General features: G+C 38.8%; 1 protein-coding gene across 6 annotated transcripts; it reads right to left on the bottom strand.

The window, feature by feature from the left end:
* Positions 1-1,374: 1,374 nt before the first annotated feature.
* TMEM19 (transmembrane protein 19) lies at positions 1,375-19,240 on the bottom strand. 6 transcript variants are annotated; one of them, XR_012673585.1, is made up of 9 exons: positions 19,032-19,131; positions 18,595-18,745; positions 11,625-11,738; positions 9,935-10,072; positions 9,352-9,606; positions 8,047-8,256; positions 5,386-5,474; positions 2,270-2,556; positions 1,375-1,760 (listed from the first exon to the last, which is right to left on the bottom strand). XR_012673585.1 is itself a non-coding variant. In XM_075149931.1 (7 exons), the coding sequence occupies exons 1-7, from the start codon at positions 19,086-19,088 to the stop codon at positions 5,311-5,313; spliced, it is 1,077 nt and encodes a 358-aa protein (XP_075006032.1). In that variant the 5' UTR covers positions 19,089-19,240; the 3' UTR covers positions 3,589-5,310. The 6 variants fall into 6 exon arrangements, 5 of the variants coding, with proteins under 5 accessions (XP_075006032.1, XP_075006045.1, XP_075006025.1 ...); XM_075149931.1 differs by lacking the exons at positions 1,375-1,760; positions 2,270-2,556 and having other exon boundaries at positions 3,589-5,474; positions 18,607-18,745; positions 19,032-19,240; XM_075149944.1 differs by lacking the exons at positions 1,375-1,760; positions 2,270-2,556 and having other exon boundaries at positions 3,589-5,474; positions 9,520-9,606.
* Between the last annotated feature and the right edge of the window lie 4,430 nt (positions 19,241-23,670).

Below are 23,670 nucleotides of genomic sequence, written 5' to 3'. Positions count from 1 at the left end.
ATGCTGGCACACGTTTCTTCTTTTTCTTATGGCACCTACCAAAACACATAGGGTTTCCAGAATTCCAGAGGTGAATTATACTCATGCTTCTTATCCCAATGCATCATGAATCATGTCCTTTCACTTTTTCATTTTAAATTATATTAGGAGGAGGCACTTAATGCAATGAGATGATGCATATATATGGGAGCACTATAACCAGAGGCATTTGGCAGTTTGAAGGCAGACTGAAACTACAGTTCTTTTGGGAGAGCGTTTGATTGCAGCAGCTTTCGACAGAGGAATGATTTCAGGACTTAGGAAGTCAACAAATGGAATAATGAAATACCAGGATAACAAGTAGTGGTAACAAAAAAATTGGGATGACAGAGGTCATTGCTTTTCTAGTCCTGGGCTGCACTCTGCAGAAGTGACTGCAGCAAGGGCCCTTCAGCAAGAAACACCAGAGGACAGTAACTACTGAGGCCCCCACGATTGATACCAGCCCAGTATTGATAAGAAGCAGTGATCTGGGCTGTTTCATGGGGATTTTGATGCTTTTACAAATGTATAGCTGTGCTGGGTCATAAGGGTAGAGGTTGATTGATGTATTTATCCCAACAAACACATTGGGAACCCAAGGGTCTCTATGAAGCCTGTAACTGGGTTAATTGAAAAAGAGAATTAAGAACGGCGTATTCTCCACAGTTTATAGAACCACGAAGTTGGGGTGCAGAGCTCAGCCTTTGTAGCAAGAAGCTTGCGCACAGGTGTTTTCTTCTGCATTATGTGCATGATGTCGCTTCTTAGGGCCAACATGAGTTTTTACGATGTCCTTCTACCTTCTTAGCTTTGCAGCTAGGGCTGCATTTGCAAAGTCCTTACAAAACTAGTTACTGAAGATATTAGAGCATTATTAGAGGATATTAACAAATATCCTCTATGCACCAGAAGACTTTTCTTACTGCTTTCTTGCTTTTCCTCTAACTGCTGAATGCATTCGTATTTTTTTAAACTGCTGTCATCCTTCCTAGTAGCGTGGGTTTGAACCTCCAATTCCAGTTTGGATGGTGATCGCATTGCAGTGGCAGTGTTTAATTCTGCTTTATGCTTGTTTGAACAAAGCCACAAAAAGCAGCCACCAAGCAAGAGAGGTACAAACAAGTCATACAGGGCTTCACAGGTGGCTCTGCAAGTCCAACCAGGTAGCTCCCCCCAAACGGGCTGTTGTTTCCAGATTGGTGGTATTCCCCTTTCCAAAACCCCTTCCCCCAACACAGGTCAGAGTGGTTCTTCCACATTTCAGCTAAACCCAGTCCTTTCTTCTTCAACCACCTGATTAGGAACGAGCACTCGCCCCTGCTCTAAGATGGCAGAACCCAGAGCAAACAATCCTGCTAGAAGATCTACTAAGGGAGGATACGTTTATTCTAAAGATATTTTCAAAGCGGTAACATGTATGACGTTACTACTTCATATTATCAGTCAGTCACATGGCAGGTTTCCCAGCCAGAACTCACGTAACCGTGGTCTTCTGCTTTCCTGTGCATCCGCCTGATCGTGTTTCAAGGAAAACTCTGACATTTAGGGATGTAATAGAGTCCCCATCACTGGAGGTTTTCAAGATGCAGTTGGACAGGGTGCTCGATAATCTCATCTAGGCTTCCTTTCCTACAGAAGGCTGGACCAGATAATCCTTCAAGGTCCCTTCCAACCTGGGCTGTTCTATGATTCAAGTTCGTGGTCATAGCAGCAAGATATTAAAATTGACCCATTGTATCCTGAAAGTTGTAGAAAAGCTACTCAACAAATGATGTCTTGGTGGAATTTCTTTACTTGGTCTCAAGTTCTACAGACTTGGGAGTACCTAAATACAAGCCCAACAGCTTTATTTCCACATTCCCATATTTCATTTTCATTTGGAACTTGCATTAATATGGCTGCATGTTTGGAAGCACTGCAGGGTTCCATACAGTCTGAGTGAATTCATGTACCTGCTCTTATTTACACATTGCAACAGGCCCATAATTGTGGGAGCTGCACCCCACCCCCCAACAGAAGCAGTATTTAAATTGAAAGTTATTATCCAGTTACGGCAATAGCCAGAAGCAGAGACTGTAATGTACCTACAAAGCTTTATGTGAATAAACTTTCTGTAAAACAGATTAACTCCTGCTTGAAGAAGAGTGACTTGCTGCAATTTAAGATGCTGGATAATGAAATATAAAAAAGGCTGAATGGGAACCAAAGCACTGTTGGGGAAAACACAAGGAAAACAAATCCTACTTACAGATCCGAGATGCCCAATCCTAGGATTTTAATGTGAATATCAATCTATCAACACACTTATCCAGTGCCCAGATCGGGCTCTGTAAAGTGCCAACAGTATTTCAAGATGTTTCAGCCTTTTATTGTAAAAAAGTCAGTCTTCTGAACATCAGCTAGTCCTTAATACCCAAGAGAGGTGGTGTATCGCCTTCATTTTTTATACCACTTCATTTCATTGTCCCAGGGAACTGTGGTTTACATCTGCAATTATGTACCACTCAACAGCAGCATGGACAGACCCACCATGATCTATATAGTTGTAACAGCAAAATAGAAATACAAAAAAGAACTGAATATTAGTGACTCTGATACCAGTATACTGCAACACTCAGGATCACTCTTGCCTAAGTGAGACCTGGCTAAAGATTTCTCATACACAATTATGTCATAATCATACTCTTACTTGAACTTCTAACACATCTAAAAATCAAGCCAAGAATGAAGACCAATGCTTCACAACTGTAACCTCTTCAATTAAAAAAATATTGCGTGTATCCTCTTGGTGTTGTGGAAATATGAAAGGAAAATCAGTGACAGAGTTATCTCATACACTAACAGTACCGATGGCTCTGAAGCAAAACAAGTATTCGAGTGTTTAAAGAATAGAATGAATTTGCTTACTGCAGTGACCTATTTTGCACCTTAAAATCTATCAATTTCCTTGGTTTTCTCATGGCTCCTCCTCTTTTTATCACTTGCCCTTTTACTTCCCGCATCTTCTCTCTCTCCAAGTAGCACACGGACAGGTGGTATCCCTGTCTGCTCCCTTCTGAGCTCAGGAACAGCTCTCAGTGATACACACCAGTTTACAGGCAGTTTGTCACATTCTTCCCTGTATCCCCTACTCCCCCCCGCCAAAGCTAACAGTTTTACAGCTACTAAATAGTTAAATGTAACAATATTTGCATAAGCTGTACTCCACTCAAAATAATATACCCAGAGTTAACACTGTCCTTTTCAGAGTTCAAGAGTGCTCAGATTTTCCAAATACTGGAGACTTATGAGTGGGAATTTCAAAAGCAACTCAGTGTCATCACTAAGTCATGACAAATAAAAAATTCTGAGTAATGGCCTTTGAAGGTCTTACTGGCAGGAGTTCATTCAGATCACATTCATTCATATGATAACAGATCAAAGCATTTCATGCTGCTATGAATTCAAAATCACAGGCGTGTTCTCACTACGGCAAGCTGTTTTTCAAATGAGACCCTTATTAAATAGTGAAAAGCTGACCATGTCCACTTCAGTGTTTGAAAGTATACTTTGTTTCAGGAAACCAAAGAATATAAAAATAAGCCATTTAATTGAAAGAAAAAGTATCTTACAAAAAGTGTGTCTTTCTTAATTCTAGAAATCACAACAGTATTACTAAAATCTTAAAAAGACAACTAATACAGTGTTTATTTAGAAGCAGCATAAATCCAAACAACGCATAAAAATCTCCAATGTTTATTGTTACAGTTTAAGTGCATATACTCCTTTTACAATTTTGTGCCTTTCCACAGGAACAGACATACAGCAGCCAATACAATTTGTTCTTTTCAGAAAGCTTTTACTAGTTTGAAATCCCATCTGTATAATTGGATAATACAGTGAACTGGTTCCAGTGATAAATTCCAGATTTATATAGACTATATTTCAAAAGAGTAAACTCAACATGGAGGGTGTTAAAAATTTTTTAATATTCCTGTAAAAGGTGACATAATACACAATTCAAGTGAATTAACACAGGCAACATACACAAGACATAGGTAAAAAAATCAGACGTTTAATACAAAATACTGACCTATCTCCAAAGATAAAAAGAAAAAGCTTTTTATAAGTTAACAGTATGGGCCCTACCTTCTGAATGTCAACAGTGACAGATTATTATGAGGGTATCTCTAAAGTTTAAATACAATCTGTGCTGGCTAAATTACTTTCACCTTTTTTATAAATTAATGATGGAAGATGGAATCACCTAACATAGGAGCCTGAGCACCAAAAGTAAAATTCCCGTTTTGCAATGGTTTATAGGTAAGACCTTCCCCATTCACTACGAGGATAACCTCTGTAGCTTCTTTGGTTCAGGCCATCATCTCTGAATAGCAACCCCAAACAAAACGGAAACACTTTCACTGCTGAGAAAGAACCAAAGAGTATAGTTTGGTCAGAATGCTAAACATTATGGAACAATTCCATGCTTATGGAAAAAATGTTCTATTTCTAAAAAGATGAATGTGAATTCACAACTGTAATCTTTAATTTTAAGTAATTTAATAAGTACCGCAGTATTGACAATCTTCATAAATATCATTAGTTGGGAAATAAAGATGTCAAAAAAGCACAGACAAGTTTATTACTCTTACAGGAAAAGCTAGTGAGTTTTTATTTTAAATTTAGTCTTTTGCTTCAAACATTATGTAGTGGCATCACTTTTATCAACCCTATTCTCAGGGAAGTGGAGATAGTATCAGGATACAGAATAGGCAACAAGACTTACTTCTCTCTCTTCCCCCCCCCAAAATATTTCCATAAAACATGACATACTGTAGATTATGGGAAATACCAGAATTCACCCATTTCACCCGTTACCACTGCCTACATAAAGTTTCAGAGTACTTTGTGTCTGGCTTGGACAACAGCCACAATGCCCCACCACACTGACAGATGTAGATTAGACTTCTATTTCCAGCTTCTTGCCCTTCCAGATGCTGGGGACTGGAGAGAACATAGACGCCAACCCTTCAGCTCCAGGAGGATAAATGAAGTGCTTCATCTCACTTGGCAATGATCTACATCCATTTAAAGAGCAGCAAGAGCATATTAACAAAACCCCTTCCTCGCCCTGACAGATGCCAATTGCTATTTGAAGCTAACAGCCTTAGTAAGTTGAGATGGAAGGTCCTTTGACTCTCTGAAAGTTTCAGATCCCTCTCTTCAAGAGAGTTCAAAGAGAACTCTTCAGAGTCTTTGAGTAAGACTGAACATAAATGAATCACATGCAGAAAACCCTAAACCATTTCAACCCCTGGGCCAGAAACACCACGCCACGCCTGGAAGCACCAAAGCAATGATTATAGAAGAAAAAAGATTTACTGTGTTGTTGTCCAATATAGGTTTTCCAGATATGTACTTGGAGTCTTTTGTTTGGTGGTTGACAACCATGCCAATATTCTGGTCAAAACCTGGGAAAAGATAAAAAACTTCATTTTATCAAGCCAAATAAGCTGAAAAGAAACTTAGTAACCAAGTGTATGCAACTTCCTAAATTTAGTTTACCATTATGTTGTTAAACCTCTGTAAGAAAAGTCACCGCAGACTAAACTAAATCACAATTAGTTTAATCTGGTAGCTTCAAAGAATGGGATATAAATGCAATACTTTATGTTAGAAGTTACTTCTTTTGAAAAGTTACACTTCTGTCAGGTCTGCTTCTCTCTTTACATAGTTCCATAGCAAAGAAAGGAATGAAACACAAGCTAAATCAGGAGAGGAAAAAGCTATTCCAAGAGCCATTCTAAGGCAAAGGATGCTGTTTTGAACAGAATAGAAACAACTGATTAGCAACATGTATTTCCTGTGAAGATGTATTTGTTTTCAAAGGAAAATTATGGAAATAGCATTATTACTTGATCTGACAGAAAACAAGCTCCTTATAGAGGTTGAATTTAACATTTCTATTTACACAGCAGTTTTATACTACCAGCAGCTGGATTTTTTTTCCTATTACTTCAGCCTTTTCTTGCTCTGTCTCTGTATTAGCAGTACTCCAGCACTGCGTTTCATTAGCTGCTACTGTACACACACCATTATGTTTTTTCCAGCTGCATTATTTTATATGCTGATAAAAGCATAAAATACTAGAATGCTTGATTTTAATGCCAACTCACACTACAGTGAAGTATTAACTGGGTATGTGCATATGCACACATTTAAGGTTGACATGAAGAAACATTCCAAAACAAATCAGCACGTTTTATATTAACATTATTTTTCTCTGTATATTTGAATATCTGCTAATACCCACAACATGGAAATTCCATTTTGAGCTGCTGCTTTATTACAAAATTTTCAGCACCTCAGACACAACTTAAACCCACACCACAAACCTGCTTGGCAACTATATAGCTGGTATTACAGTTACCTTTGAATCATACATTTAAGCCTAGCTTTGGGTAATGCAAAAGAGCTACAGAAAAATCAAACTTCAAAGCCTGATGGTTTAACTCTTAACAACCAAATCTAGGACACTGACAGAAGGGATTAGCAGTGGTAGCATAACGTTTTCAGAAAATGACACAATTCTTTATTACCACTGCCATATTTATTTATTGTTTTTCAAGATGCTGCAGAGAGATTGGAGTATTTCTTATGAAACCACATTGAACAGGGATTGGAAAAGTGGGTTAAAGTAAGGAGGGACACAAAACCTAACAGTGTGGACCACATGAGCAGCACTATTTCATCTATATCTATATACACACCACAGCATATATGTGTATATAGTATACATACTCCAGCAGTGCTTACGAATTTGTAAAAGAAACTGTGGAACTTGCATACTGTCTCTGCTGCAGCTAGCAAAGTAAGTTGCTGAGCATGGAAAAATATCTGAAGTGAAGAAGAAATAGATGCTGATAAATGCAGGCATGCATTAGCTAGGCTTACCACACTCTCTTAATGCATCTGTCTCATTAGGAGCATGAAACATCGTCTCAGCGCTTAAGTGTTTCCTCTTTAATACAGAAATATCTAAAAATTCCTCAAATGGTTAAGCACTCCATTACATTTTGGACTTTCCTGGAACTACAAGGAATAGAGCATAAAAACCGCTGGAAAGCCAAATCCACAGCATCAACAACAGTTTGCAGTTCTCACTGTGATAGAAGATTTAAAGGACTTGTATCTCTCAGGCAGCTCATCTGCATATTCAAACCTCGACTTCCAACAAATAAGTATACTGACAACGAAATCTGAAAACTTAAGTTCTCTCTGTAAACCAGCTGTTAAACAGAGTAGTGTCAGATACGGTCTTTAAACAATTTTTAAACATAGGGTAAGTATACAGTTTAGCCTAAAGGCTGTTTGTAGTGTTTCTTCATAGACAATGATCCTTAAGGGCAATGAGTAAATAAATACTGAAATCATTTAGAATCAGCGAGCCAACAATTTTTTAAAAAATGGACATGGTATCTGTTTTTTTAAAGTCACAGCTAATTTGTGATAAGCTTAACTTATAAGAAACAGTTCTCTATTACATGATGAAAAAAACAGAACATAAAATATTGTGCACATTTTCCTGGAGCTTTTCTTATTTAATTCTTAAAGCTGAGACTATTGCTACATCTTCAGAGTTAGAAATGGAGCTTCTGCAGTGACAACTTAATCTGAGTGAATGGATAAAATTAAGCTGACATTTCCTCTTATAAAATGTTACCATAATTAGATATATAGAAAAGGAGAGGGAGGCAATTGCTTTTTCCAAGGCAACACGTTGGAGATCTCTGGTCTCTCTCAGTCATCAACAAGACAGTAACATAAGATAAACAAACCAAAAAGTGGAAAAGGACCAACTGCCCTTACTCTTGTTTCCATTATCATGTCCATCACTTCAGTTCTTTGTCCTTTGTGTTGCTAATTCTGTATTTTTTCCATTTAAAAATCACGTCCTCAGCCTTTCTGGAAATTCAAGTCCATTTTTAGGTTATATTAGAAGAGGGGTAAAAAAAAAAAAAGAAAAAAAGAGAAGACTCTTACCGCTGTATTGCATCGTAGCTCCCAAATATGAATCAACAATTGATCCCAGTAAGCCAGCTGCTGCACCAAACACAATAATGGGCCATTGCGGAGCAGATATTTCCAGATCAGTCACAAAAATGAGTTGTGTTATGAAGTAGGCTATACCTACTGCCATGCCCCCAAGCAAACTTGAGAGCAGGCCCACTAAAGTAATTGCTCCATTAGTACCTAAATCAAACAAAAACAAGCTGATTTACTAACTTTTTCTTAAAGATTTGTATTTGTTCAAATGTTTTATATGAAATCAAAACTGTGTTCATAGTGATCCTCCCCCCTTATATCCACAAGGTTCTGCTATCGCAGCTTTTATTTATAATTCCCATTATGCTGCTGAGAAGCTTAACCTGTACCATTACAGCCTATTACCATTACTTTTCCTTTCTCTAAGGCCAGTTATCTAGACATACTCACTAGCATTAAATTAAATTAAACCAGATAGCACACCTCGCAATGTCACCGGGTATTTGTGTGCTGTAAGGGAGGGGAGGGGAGAAAAAGGTATTTGCTCCACAAATACGGAGCTTGAGATGTGCATGTTATTAAAACAATGCCTCTTTCAGTAGTAGTATAGCAAGATACATTTCATCAACAAATTTAAAAGAAGGAACAAAATCCATAGAAAGGAAGATGTTTGACAGCTCACTGAATAAAAATCTGAAGAACACTTATAAAAAGAAAAAAAAATGCCCATCCATTTAAATCCTACCCCACCAGATCTAAAACTCAGATCAATATGCCAGCAAGACTCAAAAAAGACACGCTGCTTTAAGGCAGCAATGTCATCCACTGTGCAGACAAGGTTTCACAGAAAGAAGGTTCACTTTACCCACCCTTGGCAAGATGTTAAAGAAAATGAGAGATTTGGTTAAGAAGTGAATTTTCTGTAGTGTCTGTATTGAACATATATTCTTCTACTAATTAAAATTTTAATGTCTGAAAAATTCAGATGATAACTTGTATTCTTTGTATTATCAGCAGTATAAACACTTTTAATAGTAATAGAGATGAGAAGTGACAGAATTCACTAAGAATGACTTTAGCTCCCTGGATGCTATGTTGGTGCATCTCACCAACAAGATGCAGCAGGAACACAACTGAGTAAATTCCATTTCAGAGAACGCATTCCAGCTAGTATTTTCTAATTCCAGATTTCTGTTGTTTGTTTTTCTGGGACTGTTTTTGAACTTTTCAAGTTGGATGCATAATTCAAAACAGATACGCAAAATATTAAGACAAGAACATGTAAAACAGGTAACACCTCACCTACTGGAACCTTTTTCCAGGTTGTTATCAACCTTGGCTTGCTTTTACTCATAACAGTACCAATCTCTGAGGCCCATGTATCACCAGCAGAGCATGCCAAAGCTCCCAAAAGGGATAAGCACATCCATGATGCTGTGTATTGCTTTGAAAAGTCTATTGGAATTTCACCTGGTCCATTTTCTATCATATATAAGACAGCCAGCTCAGTAGGAACACCACCGTTACAGAATACTTGCACCCAATTCCTCTGTCCACCTAAAGTGACAAAAACTAAATTTCAGTATTTTCAGGCAAAACATTTTGACAGGCAAGAGCGTGAGACAAAAGCAAAATACACATATATAAAGTTAAATTTTAAAAGACACACTTTCAAATCAGAAACTATACAGCAATTTATTAAGTAGAACAGAAGGAAAAGCAAAGTCGCTTGCTAATGTTCATAGGGTTAAGGGTGGAGGAGAGGCAGGACAACAGTGTTCCCTACTCTGGATGTTACATCTCATCTGACCCTTTGAAAGGAAGAGGAATATGCAGTATTTATTCTCCACAAGGAATCTGAAAGAATTAAAATGTTATGGCTTACCTTCTTTGTATTCTGAATCTATTTGCTTCTTTATATCTTTTTTCCATTTAGTAAGTTTTGAAGAAGTAACAAAAAATACAAACAAAGAAGTGAAGAAACTGTAATTCGCAACTGAAAGGATAAATCCAACCACCAATCCTATGAAGAAAAAAAAAGTATATAAAGTTTCTTCATGTAAGAGTGTCTGCTTTGCAAAGCAATTAAGTCTTTTCAATCTCTTGAATATGAAGAGTATTTTCATGAAGATAAACTTCATGACAATCATGCAATAAAAGAATTACTGAAGCACCTAATACCTGTATGAGAATTCCAGTGACATCTTGACTGTAAAAAAAAATCAGTTATCTTTATAATTTTCTCTTAAATTTTACTGCTAAGTTGCTGATTTTATTGCTACTGTTAAAGTGTGTAATTTTTTAAGACCTTCTCTTGCCACAAATCAATAGTACTGTGCAAAAATAAAAGACGGAGCAATAAAAAAAAAGCCAAAGGATATCTAACTGAAATTTAAGTACTCTGCCTGAAGAATATGATTATTTATATAAGAAGCATACATACAGCTATGGCTGTGTCTCCATCAGCAAGTTTATATTCAGTTTGGGAATCAAATCCCTCCCCCAAGGTCTCTTAAGATAAGATATGGAGGAGGGTTATCCAGGTTAACAGCTGCTACTTCTCCCTTCTGTTCTTCATTTTCTTTTTCTGTTTCTGATTTTTATGTCATCTTTTTCTTTCTGTAATTTTCTTAAATATTTGAGCTCCTGGATGGGCTTATTTTTTTCCTCCTTCTCCACAGGGAAGATCTAATTCTCACTGTCCACCAGGAGATTACAATTCTTTACGACTGAAGGAAAATTGGCTGCACTTAATGCAAATGCTAATATAAGCTGGCTAGCAGAGCTGTTATGGCAAGAGGTAAAAAACATAGCAGAAGAGAAAAGATGGGAGTTCTTAATTTAGAAAATGCTACCCTTAACTCACAGGCAGAACAAGATTTGCAAAATGGGTGACAAGGAAGGAAAGGATTTGAGGTCCTGTTTCTTTCCATTGACCATCAATTCACACAATGTCACAAGACAAGGGCAAATCACCTCACGCAGAAATCTTTCATCAGATTCCAATGAACACTATTGCACACTGTGTTGGGGTTTTTCTCACGTGGTCAAGAAAAACCTCTGTTGAAACAGTCATTTGCTTGAAGTGAAGTACAGATTTAATTTTCTTCTCATTTTTGGGAGGCAAAAAATGCCTAAAACTGCTCATATCACAGAAAGGAGAACCAGGTTTCCTACCAGGCAGGTAGGCTGCTGACGTGGCTCAGTTTTACAGTATTTCTTTACCACTGCCTCTGCCATTTCATTATCTCTATGTGAATCCATCTGTATGTTAATCAAAAACGTGATTTAACTGCATGCTGCACTGAAATTTAAAACAATCTTATAGGTTTATATGAATCTAATGACAATATTAATCAAATGAATTAAACAAACAGCAGCGAAAATTAACTTGATTATTTAAAGAGGCACGAGAATTTAAAAAAAATCAATATGAATTCAAGGTATATATGCTTACATTTACACTTCTATTATAATAGAACTAGATAGGAAAGTCTTAAAAGAATATTATGTACAATAAAAAGGACCTTAATTAAGTTTAAATGTTTAGCTGAATAGTCTCAGGAAAAACGTACCTCCCAATGCACCACTGTGATCAAGACTCTTCTTCTTAAAAGCCTGTGTTGCAATCATTAGTGGAACCAAGACTGAAAAAAGCCAGCGCCATGGAGAAATGGGTCGTAAAGTACCTGATAAATCAAACACAGTGGTTACAGGTGATCCTTATAAGCGTTTTTAATGCCTTTATATCTAAGAAGTAATTACCATCTAGTATATATTTAAAATCAGATCTTAACAGAGATTAAACTTTTTACCCCTTAGAAGAAATATATTCATATGAATGGAAGACCAAAATATCTGCAATTATCTACTCAATTTTTCTGTTCAGCTTTCACAGAAAAAAGAAAATACATTAAAGTAACTAAAATTAATTACAAAGAAATAGCAAATGTGTCAAGAAATAAACATGGTGATATTTTCCATTCTAAAAGGGATTTATAAACTCCAAAAATTAACATTCAAAATGTTAAGACCCTCTGAAACTTGATTTGGATAGAACAGGTAAGTTCAGATTTTAGAAAAAAACCCGAATCCATACATCGACAGTAAGTTATGTAAAATTCAGGTTCAAATATGAGTAAGATTAAAACTAAAATTCCAGTTAACAAAACATGTAAAGAAACGGCAAAGCAACTTTAAATAAATAAATTAGTGCAAGAGATCATGTTATGACTGATTCTCTGGTAACTACGATAAGAAATCTGAATTCTTTATTATTATGATGATTCTTTTTTGATGAATTTTCAGAAAATATGGCAGCAATAAAGGGAATGGAAAACACTGTCTATGGTCACCAGTGCTTTTCAGCATTTTAAGGAAGGGAAAATCAGAACAATATATTGGAAGCTTTACCTTGTTTTTCAAGCCATCCCAAATACCAGTGTTTTTAGGAAAAGTCATTCTTGTTTATCAAAAGCTTTAGCTTGGTTGCTTTTGGCTATGAAAAGCAGGCAACTTTTTTCATCATCTATGTATTCTGAATTATACCTAGGGTGTGCCTAATATTGTCACTTTGTTGTCTATGCCATTGATTGGAATTTTACACTATTTTAATAGAAGGACTATTGCTATTTGGCTGACAGAAGGCTTCAGAAGTAGTTTCATGTCTATGTAGAGAGAAGACGTCAGCATGCATATAAGCTAGCTAATGGCTGTATTTCTATAGCTTTAATATTACTACCACATTCTTTTCATTCTAGTTTGGAAAACTTACATATTCTGTAATATATTTAAGTGCTTAGTTGAGCTACAGTGATACTTGATGTCATCCAATAAAACTAGCACGAAGTCCTGCAGTTCATACATACATTTATTTTGTACACTCATTCTGTCCTTCTGCTGGTCTGTGAACAAATCATCCGTTTAATCACAGCATCACTGATAATTTACACTGATGCGAGGAAGGAAGTTTAGATGCTTGGCCTTCTTTTACAGTTTTAAAAAAAGAAATATTCCTCCTTTTTTGGCATCCAAAACGTTCTGATTGTTTCCACACTGTATTTAGTTGAAAATATGAGAACTTCCAAACTGGATCAAGCCAAACATCTGTCTGACTCAGAATCCCATCTGGCAGTGGTGAGCTGCACATGTGCACGGAAAGAGTACAAGGAACAGATACAGACTGATCTTCCCTGTTCTACTGGCAACTTTTATATTGGCATTTCTAAAATCCCCCATGTATTTGTCCAATCCATTTTTTAAAACAGTTATAATTTTCATCTCCACAACCACTCACTGAACTGAATTCTGGTTTTAGATGCACTGAAAAAGGCCTTTCAAAAAGCCGAACCACAAAGATCCCGCTGCCTCAAGTTTCATTGGACATCTGCTAAATTTTATGACCAACTGAATAATGGTTTCCTATTCACATTATTCCTGCCATTCATGACCTATATAGATGTCCCCTTTCCATGCTGAAATATCTTTACCTACTTAAGTCCTCTTCAAATGGATGCTGTTACCTGCTCTGATCATTCTTGCTGCCTTCACTGTTCCTTTCTAATTCCGCTATGGGCGTTTTGAAATGGGATGACCGCAAATGCATGCAGTACTCATAGCAGAGAGACACCAAGTTTTTACAATTTCCAACCATCTATTGAGTTTTTGGCTAAGTGAAACATGTTTCATTTCCAAAAAGAGATGAGAATATATTAAGTAACCTGGATGGTGTAATTCCCCTCCCCCGATTACCTGCTTGTATTGAACCAGGCTATTTATCTCTTCAGTCATGCAGTGTATTAATTACAGACAGCTGTGGTGTAAAACACGTGTTTGCCCTGCTGCTCCCTATTCTTCTCATTATCTTTTCTTGCATTACTATCTGATCGCCTTTACCCATGGTAACCACACTCTTGGGTCCTTCTCTCCACCACAGCAGCGTACCTCAGGGAGAATTTCTACCCCTTAGGACCTGAGAACACATCTGTTATCTTTACAATGGATGTTCTTACGACTTTATTAACCCTAAATTTTTCACCAAAAGGGCCTGTCCTAGAAACATGCAAAGGAAGCTAGGAACTGCTAAAAAATTAAACTTATTTCAGCAAGCCACTGGGTTCCCAAAATCATGATTTTTAATGAAGAACGATATACACTATAACTTTTGTATTTAACGAAAGGTAGCCGCATGACATACACGTCGGGTGTTATATAGGCTGGTTTCCACCTGAATATCAATCTTCAAGCAAGCCTGAAGTTATCTACTGCAGTCATCCTTGTCCTGTCTGTTTCTACAGAATCTACAGAAAATTTGGCTTAGCTTATAATCACAGATGATTTAGACTTCTTATTCTTTGCTTTGCGTAGTCCCTCTCCACTACACATGCATGCACAGCCTCTTCCCAACCTGGGAGCAGTATAGACAACTAACCGCACACTTTGGTCTGGAGCATTGCAAAGACTTGTTGAAAACCAAGCTACATCCAACGATTTCATGTCTTGTAATACATATTTACTCTCAGAAATTTCTTCTTCTCTGAGGGTTCTCTAGACTAATTCTTTTCCACTTCCACGTTCCACTGTCCTCCCTGCTATTTTTCCTCAATTCTATCTAGAACAGCGCAGTCAAACGGATTTAATGACAAGAGAACTTCTTTTCGCTTGCACAACATGTTCGCATGAGAGATTATTTTCTTTGTGGGTTGGTACATTCAGCATAGAGTGAAAACAGCTATTTAAGCTAGGAGATACCCTTCTTTTTCTATGAGGTAATGTGCCCTACACAGTGGGGGAATCCTTTTCACTGAATTTTGCTCTCTGACAGTAGCTGCAACCGAACTGCCACATTACTCAAGTCCTGCCTTGTGATTTCACATGAGTATGGATTTTAGGTTTACGTATTTGCTAAGTGAACAGTACATGTGAATTTAGGGGTGGCAAAATTAACAAGACAGCTCTGAGCTTCCTCTTTACTTTGTTTACTAGTCAACATAATTTAATTAAACTGAGCTTCCTGTGTTACAGCTATTCAAATATTGGATTGTAGGTTATCGGTTCTCTCACAGAGCTAACAATTGCAATACATTGCATGGTTTAAATCTATTGATTCCTTGCTTTCATATGAAAGTAATTCTACATAATCAAAGCTTCTGTATTTGGAAAGTATACTGCTTTTCGGGAACTGAAGAGAAATAAATTATTTCAGGTCTAGTATTAACATCCATGCAAAAATGGCGCACCTGTTATCCTCCTTGTTACACAGAAAATAAACCCAACTTAGAATGTTTTGAAGTATTTAACTGGAAATTAGTCAAACCCAAAACTTTTTACAAGAAAGGATTGCTTTTAATGATATTCTTCACTGAAAATTATTAAATTTAAACTGCCAAGACAGACCACTTGAACAACTCCCAAACAAAAAAATGCTGGTTTTCGAAACTATAAATGGTTTACTTTTACAAACAAAACTGAATACAAAAAATCAAGCTATTTTCTCATCAAAGTATCTACAGAGCCTTCTAAAAAGCTTTTTCTCGAGTTCCCAGTTTGTTCCCTTTGCTTAGTCATCCAAGTCACTATGATCTGAATTTAAACAACCTTGCAGAACAGGAAAACAATATCCCACTCAGCTGTCATAATTCCACACTATTCCATAAAGCACTAGTGTCCATAGCAACTTATCTTCTAAGGAGACAATTTATCAATGTACTAAACATATTTGTTTCCTTCTAAAATTCCAGAACACTTACCAAAATAAAAGCAGTTAATAAAGTTAATAAAGGAGCTGTTATTGTCCAGTTAAAAGGTATACTATTTTAATCGTAAAATTGACTCAATAAATTACTGCCTTAGCAGTAAAATTCTTACAACCTTTATATTCTGTCACCTCATTTTGACTTTAAATTGGAAGACACAAATTTCATTGCAAAAGATGCCAAAAATACGTTATAGAATACTGAAATGTAAAAGTCTGAGAAGAAATTGTTCCTTAATACTACAGTTTAAAAGTCTTCCATCTTTGCAGTCAAGACTGCAAAGCTATTGATTATATCCTGAACTACACTACTTTGACAGAATTTCACTACCAGAAAAATGACAAGAAAGCCAGTCTACTAGGTGAAAGCAGCATGACTGCTTTCTAAAAAATCAGCCCTTTCAATCCTTTTGAACTTGGTGTAAGGCTCTCAAAAATATACTTTAAGTTGATGACCATCTCAGGAAGATCTCAAGTGACAGTTTTTGACAAAAAAAAAAAAACAACCTACAAACTTTTAAAAAGTAAAGCTAATTGTTAACATAGCTTTTGAGCTAAAAAATACAAAATCATGAACAGTTACTTATCACATCTGCTATACAAGTATAAGACATCACAAGTCTAGAATTAAAGTGGGTTTCAAACTCATAGAAGGAAGATTTCACACAGGCACAGCAGCTTGTCTTGCTGAAAGCTAAACATGATGGTTTTCACCAAAAGCTTTTGTGTCAGCAGTACCTAGAGCTTTGCAGATATAGAGGCTTCCCTGGTACAAAGTGGGGCAAACATATTTCACTGTAAAACTCCTGTCATTGCAAGCATAAAGATTCACAAGACTACAACTTCTCTTCTGCGTACTGAAAAGCCCCAATGCCGTAGGAGGTGTGCAAGGGAGTCCTGCAGCCGAGAGTTGACTCAAAAAATCTGAAGACAAGTACCAGCTGTGTATGAAGAGATCTCCAATGCTCTAGTCTGGTATTGCTAATCACAAACCAAGAAGGTTCTTGATATTAACTTGAGTGTGAGCAGTACCAGAACAGAAAGGGGTTCCTTTTGGTTAGTAAACAAACAGAATTTTCATCTTTTTAAGGTCACTTTTAAACTGACCTTTTTGTATTTCCCTTTTGTATGAAGAAAAGTATTGGTACTAAATTACTACTAAATGTAAGCAGTTAAGACAAAGATAGAACACATTAATCAGTTTATTATGGATTCTTCAACACCCCCATTTTATCAACATTTTGGTCACTGTTTTGTGCTTAAGCATTACTATGAACTATAAACTGTAAATTAATAAATGTATGTTTGTAGTATTTTTATATTTATGGTTAAGGACTGTGAATTTCATTGCTTTTATGGGCTGAACTTAAGTTATCACTCTTACTTCATTAAGCCCACTGCTACCATACACTTCATTCACCTCCTCAAGCCAAGGTCTTTCCATAGTCTCAGGCAAAGGGACAACAAAAGTTGTTATGTCCTTCTTGTTCCATAATCATTCTCTACAAAAAGGAGAATTTGTCTGCAGTCTCCTCCTTTGCATCAGTCTCTCTCCTGATTTACCTGATATCAGGCCTCTCCACTCTACGCTGTCAATTCTCAATCACGTTAGATAGCAAGGACCAGAATACCCTAATTAAAGGCAATACTCAGAGAGCTATACTTATAGAGAACAGACATGCACAAATGAAGCTGCGTGTTTAAATCCAACTTGGCTAGCTTTAAATGACACAAACAAAACCTGTTTGTGAAGCCTGCTTCTGCATTCCTTTTATGTGTTTGGCATTTCACTACAAGCCAAAGTAAAAGTGTCCAGACAACACAGATTTAATGCTGTACCAGGACTAACACCCCATCCTAAAACCCGAAGCACTGAAAAACTATGAGCAGAGACATCCAACTGCAAAAGTCAGCTTATATTGGTGGGAGATTTATTCTAGCTTCTTCTGGATCCAGGGTGACACTAGACAGTTGAGGGTGTTCATACTGCATCCCTAGGTACTCTCTCAGCAACACTGCAATGACACTGGAGCTCTTCCTGCATGAAACTGGCTGAGGATAGATCTTCACCTGTCCTGGCAGAGCAGTTAAACTCTTCTACGCTTGAACTGATGCTGAAGGCAGTACTGCTGCTTTTCACATTGCTGTAAAAATGGTGCTGAAATGACAGACCACGGAAAGTACTAGTGTCCCTGCAACTACACACAACTAACCCACAGCCTGCTTGAGTTGCCTGAACACAACACAGAGCTGACTGTATACACCCATGCCAGAGACGCCATGCATTCAACCCTCTCTTCTTGTACCATTTCCCCCGTTTCCCTCTTCCTTGACCAAGGAATGCTTCTTGCATGCCTTGTTCAAAGGCTGCATGTGCATTCCTAAAACTGTTTTGAAGGCTGGCACACTCCTCCCGTGCTGTCACTACTTCCCCTGATAAAGACATCTATCAGCTCGCTCCTTTTCACTTTTTCATTTTTATCTTATTTGCTTTCTTTTAGGGAGATAAATCACAAAGTATACCAACATTTTAAATTCAACGGGATCCCTGGGCAAAGCTGCAAAGAAGGGTACAGTGGCTGTCAACACCTTCTAAACCATTATCGGCTACTGTCACGACTGAGGTTTTCAGCTCTAGTGACAATGGAAGGGGCTGTGGACACCCCTCTTCCAGTCCTCTATCCCCACCAGCCTGCAGGGGCTGGAGGGGAGGGCGGTGGCGGGCGGGCGGCTCGGCTCACCCCTCGCCGTGCCGTGCCGGCCTCTCCCCAGCCCCCGGCCTTTGGACTCACCGTAGTACGTACTTGCAGTCATGGACACGATCCAGAAAGCCAGAGAAATGCAAATGAGCAAGTTCAGGACGACAATATTCGCCATCATCTTGAGGTACTCTTTGAAGAAATCCTCCTGGTAACAGGACATAGGAAGCCAGAGGGAGAACACCTGGCCGGGAAGCACAAGGCGCAGCGCATCAGCGACACCGCTACCGCTACCTCCTCCTCCTCCTCCCGCACGGCCGGAGCCGCGGCCCGGCCCGGCCCGCACGGCCGCCTCTCGCCCCCGGCACCTCGGGGCGCCGCGAGGGGACACCAAGGCGCTCATGGTGAGGCGGCTGCGGCCGCCCCCGCCCTCCGCCCGCTCGGGGCTGGGCTGCGCGGCTCTCGGTGGCTGGAGGCCCGCGCCCTGTCTCCTTCCCCTCGCACCGCCCGCCTCCGCCTCCGCCACCGACCTGCTCCCCCAGCCCGCCGGCGCCGCCACCATCCCGCCGCGCCGCCGCTCCGCGCATGCTCCGCCGGCCGCCGCGCCAGCGCCTCTCCCCGCCTGCGTCTCCGTCGGCGGGGAGGGAGAGAGGAGGCGCCCTGCGTCACCGGCCCGGCCCGGCCCGGCCCGGCCCGGCCCGGCCCTACCCGCGCTGCGGCCGCAACCGGGCAGTGCCCTCCCCTCCGCGCCGCAGAAGGCGCTGCCGCGCCCCGTCCCTGCCGGCGCCCGCGTGGGCGCTGTTTTCCCCTCAGTGGCGACTTTTCGTCTCTCTGGTCCTGGGGTGGGGCCGCCTGCCCGTCGCCACAGAACGGGCTCCCCCGTCCCCTGCCCCTCCGCAGAGAGAGGCGGCTGCTCCGCCGCGGCCGGCTATTGCAGCCGAACGGAACCAGGCGGCCTCCGCCCCGAGCCGCGGCGCTGCCGAGGGGCACCCCACCCCTCTCATCCGGCCTCTCGCCGCGGGGCCTCCCGCCGGAGGGCCAGGCTGACGCGTGGGCCTGCGGGCTCATCGCCCCTCCACAGGCCTCGGTACAGAGCTACGGCTGCGCTCCCCCACCCGCCGCCCTTCCCAGCCCCGGGTGGGCTCCCGGGTAACAGTCCTCAGCGAGACCCGGATCTCTCCTTCGCAAAACCCCATGCCGTAAGCAAAAGCCCGTGCCTCCTCTGCCGCAAGCGACCCTCCCTGAGCCAGCCGTCCCCCCCGCCGGGCTCCTGGGCCCGCGGCTGGCCTGTACGCCAGAGCGGGTAGCGCTTTGCGTGGTGGGCTGGAATAACACCAATTAGTGCACATGCCAAAGGAGGGAACGCCGCTTAAATATAAATCCAGTTTATGAAATAAAAACAGAGGAATGGCACCACTGAAAAATAGGAAATCGGTTGATAATTAGTGATATCACTGAGTATCTGGATGAGGTTTGAAACATGGAACACTGCAAAGTTCATTAACACTAGAAGAAAGAGATGTGAAACATTTCCTAAAGTTAACTTGGGATGAAAACAAGCCAAACGTGCCTGGTAGCTTTTCTTCAGGCATGCCAGAGTTACTCTCAAAACACTCGACTGTAAATAAAGAAGCTAACACGAGTTACTAGAAGGACTCCACGGCTCTCACTTCCACACATCAGAGGCTTTGTCAACAAAGCACAGAAAGATGAAGCTCCACAACTTCTCAGAAACTCTCCCTTCGTTTTGAGGCAGCTGCCTATGAAATAAACAAGACTTCAGGAATGACAGAAGGTAATTTTGAAGTAGCATTTCTGTCTTCAACATTTGTTCAGTGTACCACTGACTTTGGTATATCTGGTCTTCCTTTTTACCTCCAAAATTTTCATTAAACCTCCATCTGAGATCTGGATTTGAAATCTAAAAATCAGGGGCTGAGCAGCTGGATTGCTTTGTAAGAGCAGTACACCTTTCAAAGGATAACACTGATACGACATCGCTTAGATACTCCTGCCAAAATCTAAGCAACCGAGCTTTTCAACCAGAACAAGATCAACTCTACTGGGACTGGTGGCTGAACAAGTAGCTGCTTGTTTAGCTGTAACCAACTCCCATAAATGTATTCATTCCAATACACCCTTAACTGCAATATTGCTTTATTTAATTTATTGCTTACTTTTTGTTTTCTAAAATGCAGCATAGACTGATACTGGAATTTTTAGTGGAATTCCTGGAGAAATCATACAGCCCTGGCTGATATCCGTGGGACTGTATAACGGTGGGACCATGATTAATGGTAATACACAGGCTGGTATGAAGAGGGGGCAGGTTTGCGGAGCTGTAAAGGACCCTTCAGCTTCCTTCATAGATCCCATACCTGTGTTAAGTAGCACTTGTGCTGATTTACAGAGGCATGCCAGACTATTCCACTGACTTATCCACAGACCTTGCATCTTGGCTTAAAGCCACAGATGCTGCTGCTGTTGGAGTTTACATGAGCAAGAAAAGCGAAAGAGAGTAATGTTCTCAACGCCTGGCATGAGAAAGGTGGTTTTAGTCACGAAATCTGTAAAAACCATTGCACGAATAATGTTGGCTTTGACTCCTCTTTCAGCTCTGAGAGAGCTGAAACATGGCTTTGTACATATCTTTCAGTGTTGTCGATTATGTGAAACCAATGTATTTTCCTGCAGTTGCTTGGTACACATTAAATGTTACAAGTAGATTAGAAAATGAAAAAGAAAGGAACCTGAAGTTAGACTTTTTTCTACCTTTAGAAACTGAAAAAAGTAGCCACATTTTTTAAAGTAATGAGTCTACAGCAGTTACTGCCATTGGCCCAAAAACTATGTTTAAAGTCCTCTTTTCTAAATGTTGCCCTTTGTTTTTACTAGGTCCTGCAATAAAAAAAAATCACAGTACTTTTAATGTGGGCAAAAGTTTGAAAAAAAGTTTTAAATGTCCATCTAGATGTTTACAATATTGTGAATTTAAAATTCACATACTTAAAATGCCATCTTGAATCAGTAAGAAGTATTATGCATATTTAATACATGCAATACATACATTTCATAAACAATTTTTACTTACAAAGAAACACATTCCTCATGCGCACTTATAATTGATAATATTGATAAGCTTGATAATTAAAAAAATGGCAAGTAGCAGTTGCTTGAGACAGATAGACCTGAAAGCTTTTCCCTACACTTTCCTATAAAAATACATACTTGAAATAAGAAAAGTCTGAGAAGTTTAAATCTAAAAAAAAATTGTTAGAATTATAAGCCGCCCAATATTTAGAAGAAGAAGAAGAGTTCCTTCTTACATTTTACCTAGATCTATAGGATGCAAAACACGACCAGCGCAGAGTCTAGAAGTAAAAATAAATACGATTTAATAGGAGAGAGGAATGTGAGATGAGTAAAGGCAGCATGACAAACTGAAGATAATAGCATGTTGCTTTACATAGCATGCTAATCACTCTTTTACATTCATTGTTTTCCTAGGAATATATTAGAATTTAGATTTGCCATAATATAGCATAAAATTTCCAAATTTTCATGAAGATTTTAGAAATAGACTTCCTGTTCTCTTTTGCTTTTCTGCCTCTTTCTTTTTTTATATCTCTGAGATAGTACTCTCCATTTCTCTTCACTGTTTAAAACATCACTCTTGTTTATGAGGGCTCTGTTTTCATTATGCTATTCTTTTTTCTTAGTGGTATAACATAATAGGAACTGCTGATCTGGCCATGGAATAATCCATTTCACCTCCCTCAGTAGTCTTTTTTCACAGAATAAGAAATATTGTTTATAGTAGAGGCAAGAAGAAAGATAAAGGGAGCTGGCCATTGGTTTTTAAAAGCTGAACAGATGACATTATTAAAATTCTGTTTGGAGACAAGTATTGTTTGTCTATAGCTAGTATGGCAATGAAAAAAGAAAAACCCCTTTGATGATCTTGATTTTTACTTTTTTTTACTTAGTTATTGCAGGAGAAAACACCATACGTGGACATGAACTTTTATGCTCTACTTCCCTTGTTACACTCCACAAGAATTTTTATATACATATCTATTTACTTAAGGGAATATTGCTGCTTTTTATCAGTCGCCTTTATAATTTTTGTGCTTGATAGTAGGCATTATGAATAATATAGCTTGAAACTTAAATAATAATAAAAGGATTTTTTAATTCTCTTTGTTAAACTTGTCTTTTCAATAACCAGAAACTGATTGAAGACAAAATACTATTAAATACATGAGATGATTAAAAATCTGGAAACATCGTTAACATTGTTCTAAGTATAGCTACTTGCAAGGTCCTTGAATAATATTCACACCTGTTGAAATGACAAAATAGTAAGACACTAAAATTTTATGCTGATAGCATCATTAGATATCTACAGAAAACAGAAGGAAAAGCATAATACTGCAGGTAAATACCCGTCTCAAGCAGAGCACCCAAAATTAGTAGTCACCTGTGAAAATGCCAATCAAATTGCAAACAATAATTTTCATACCACAGAGATTGCTACACAGATGAATGCATAACATTCTTGAGGCAGTCAAAAATGTCAGTGATTAATACTATACAGAAACCATTCATAGCAGGATGTGGATTGTAGACTATATAGCAACAAACGACGAAAAGTAAAGTAAATATCCAACTGCCTCACTGAAAAAAATAGAACACAGAATGATGCTTTAAATATTAAATTTATTAAGTATGTGTGGATAGGCTTTAGCTTTATGTTGATTCAGTTTTCTCAAGAACAGTGACACCAATTAAATGTATTCATAATATTCAAAAATGTTTTGACCTTTTCAGAGCATCCGAAGTATTACTTTAAGCTTTCAAGATTGATTAGTTATTTCACTGGGCATGCCAAATTTATTAAAAAAAGTAATTTTTATTTCAAGTTAAGCATTTTGTACACTTCGCATGTTGTGCAAAACTAAACTTTTACCAGGTAGAACTATCATCTTCCTTTCCCATCTCTAACTTCAGAACAAGGACTGTGTTTTTCATAAAGCTTGTGAATGCATTTGAGTATTACTGGAAGCAGCTGTTAGAAGGTGTGGTATAGGGAAATGCTTCATGAATCTATATCAATTTATTGTCCCAGTTTAGTAAACTTCTGCAAGCACCTGACTCTAAACATACTAA

This window comes from Calonectris borealis, chromosome 1 (assembly GCF_964195595.1).
Source record: "Calonectris borealis chromosome 1, bCalBor7.hap1.2, whole genome shotgun sequence".
NCBI classification, from domain to species: Eukaryota; Metazoa; Chordata; class Aves; order Procellariiformes; family Procellariidae; genus Calonectris; species Calonectris borealis.
Note: the sequence above shows the minus strand (reverse complement) of the source record. Positions and strands in the feature narration are given on the sequence as shown.

Bases quoted from the DNA above. Each gene is read 5' to 3' on its own strand.
- TMEM19 (XM_075149913.1), bottom strand. From the start codon at position 18,904: ATGAGCGCCTTGGTGTCCCCTCGCGGCGCCCCGAGGTGCCGGGGGCGA. The intron at 9,607-9,934 runs GTAAGCCATAAC...TTGTCACTTTAG, and splicing joins AGATTCAGAATACAAAGAAG to GTGGACAGAGGAATTGGGTG. The intron at 5,475-8,046 runs GTAAGAGTCTTC...ATCTTTTCCCAG, and splicing joins AGCTACGATGCAATACAGCG to GTTTTGACCAGAATATTGGC.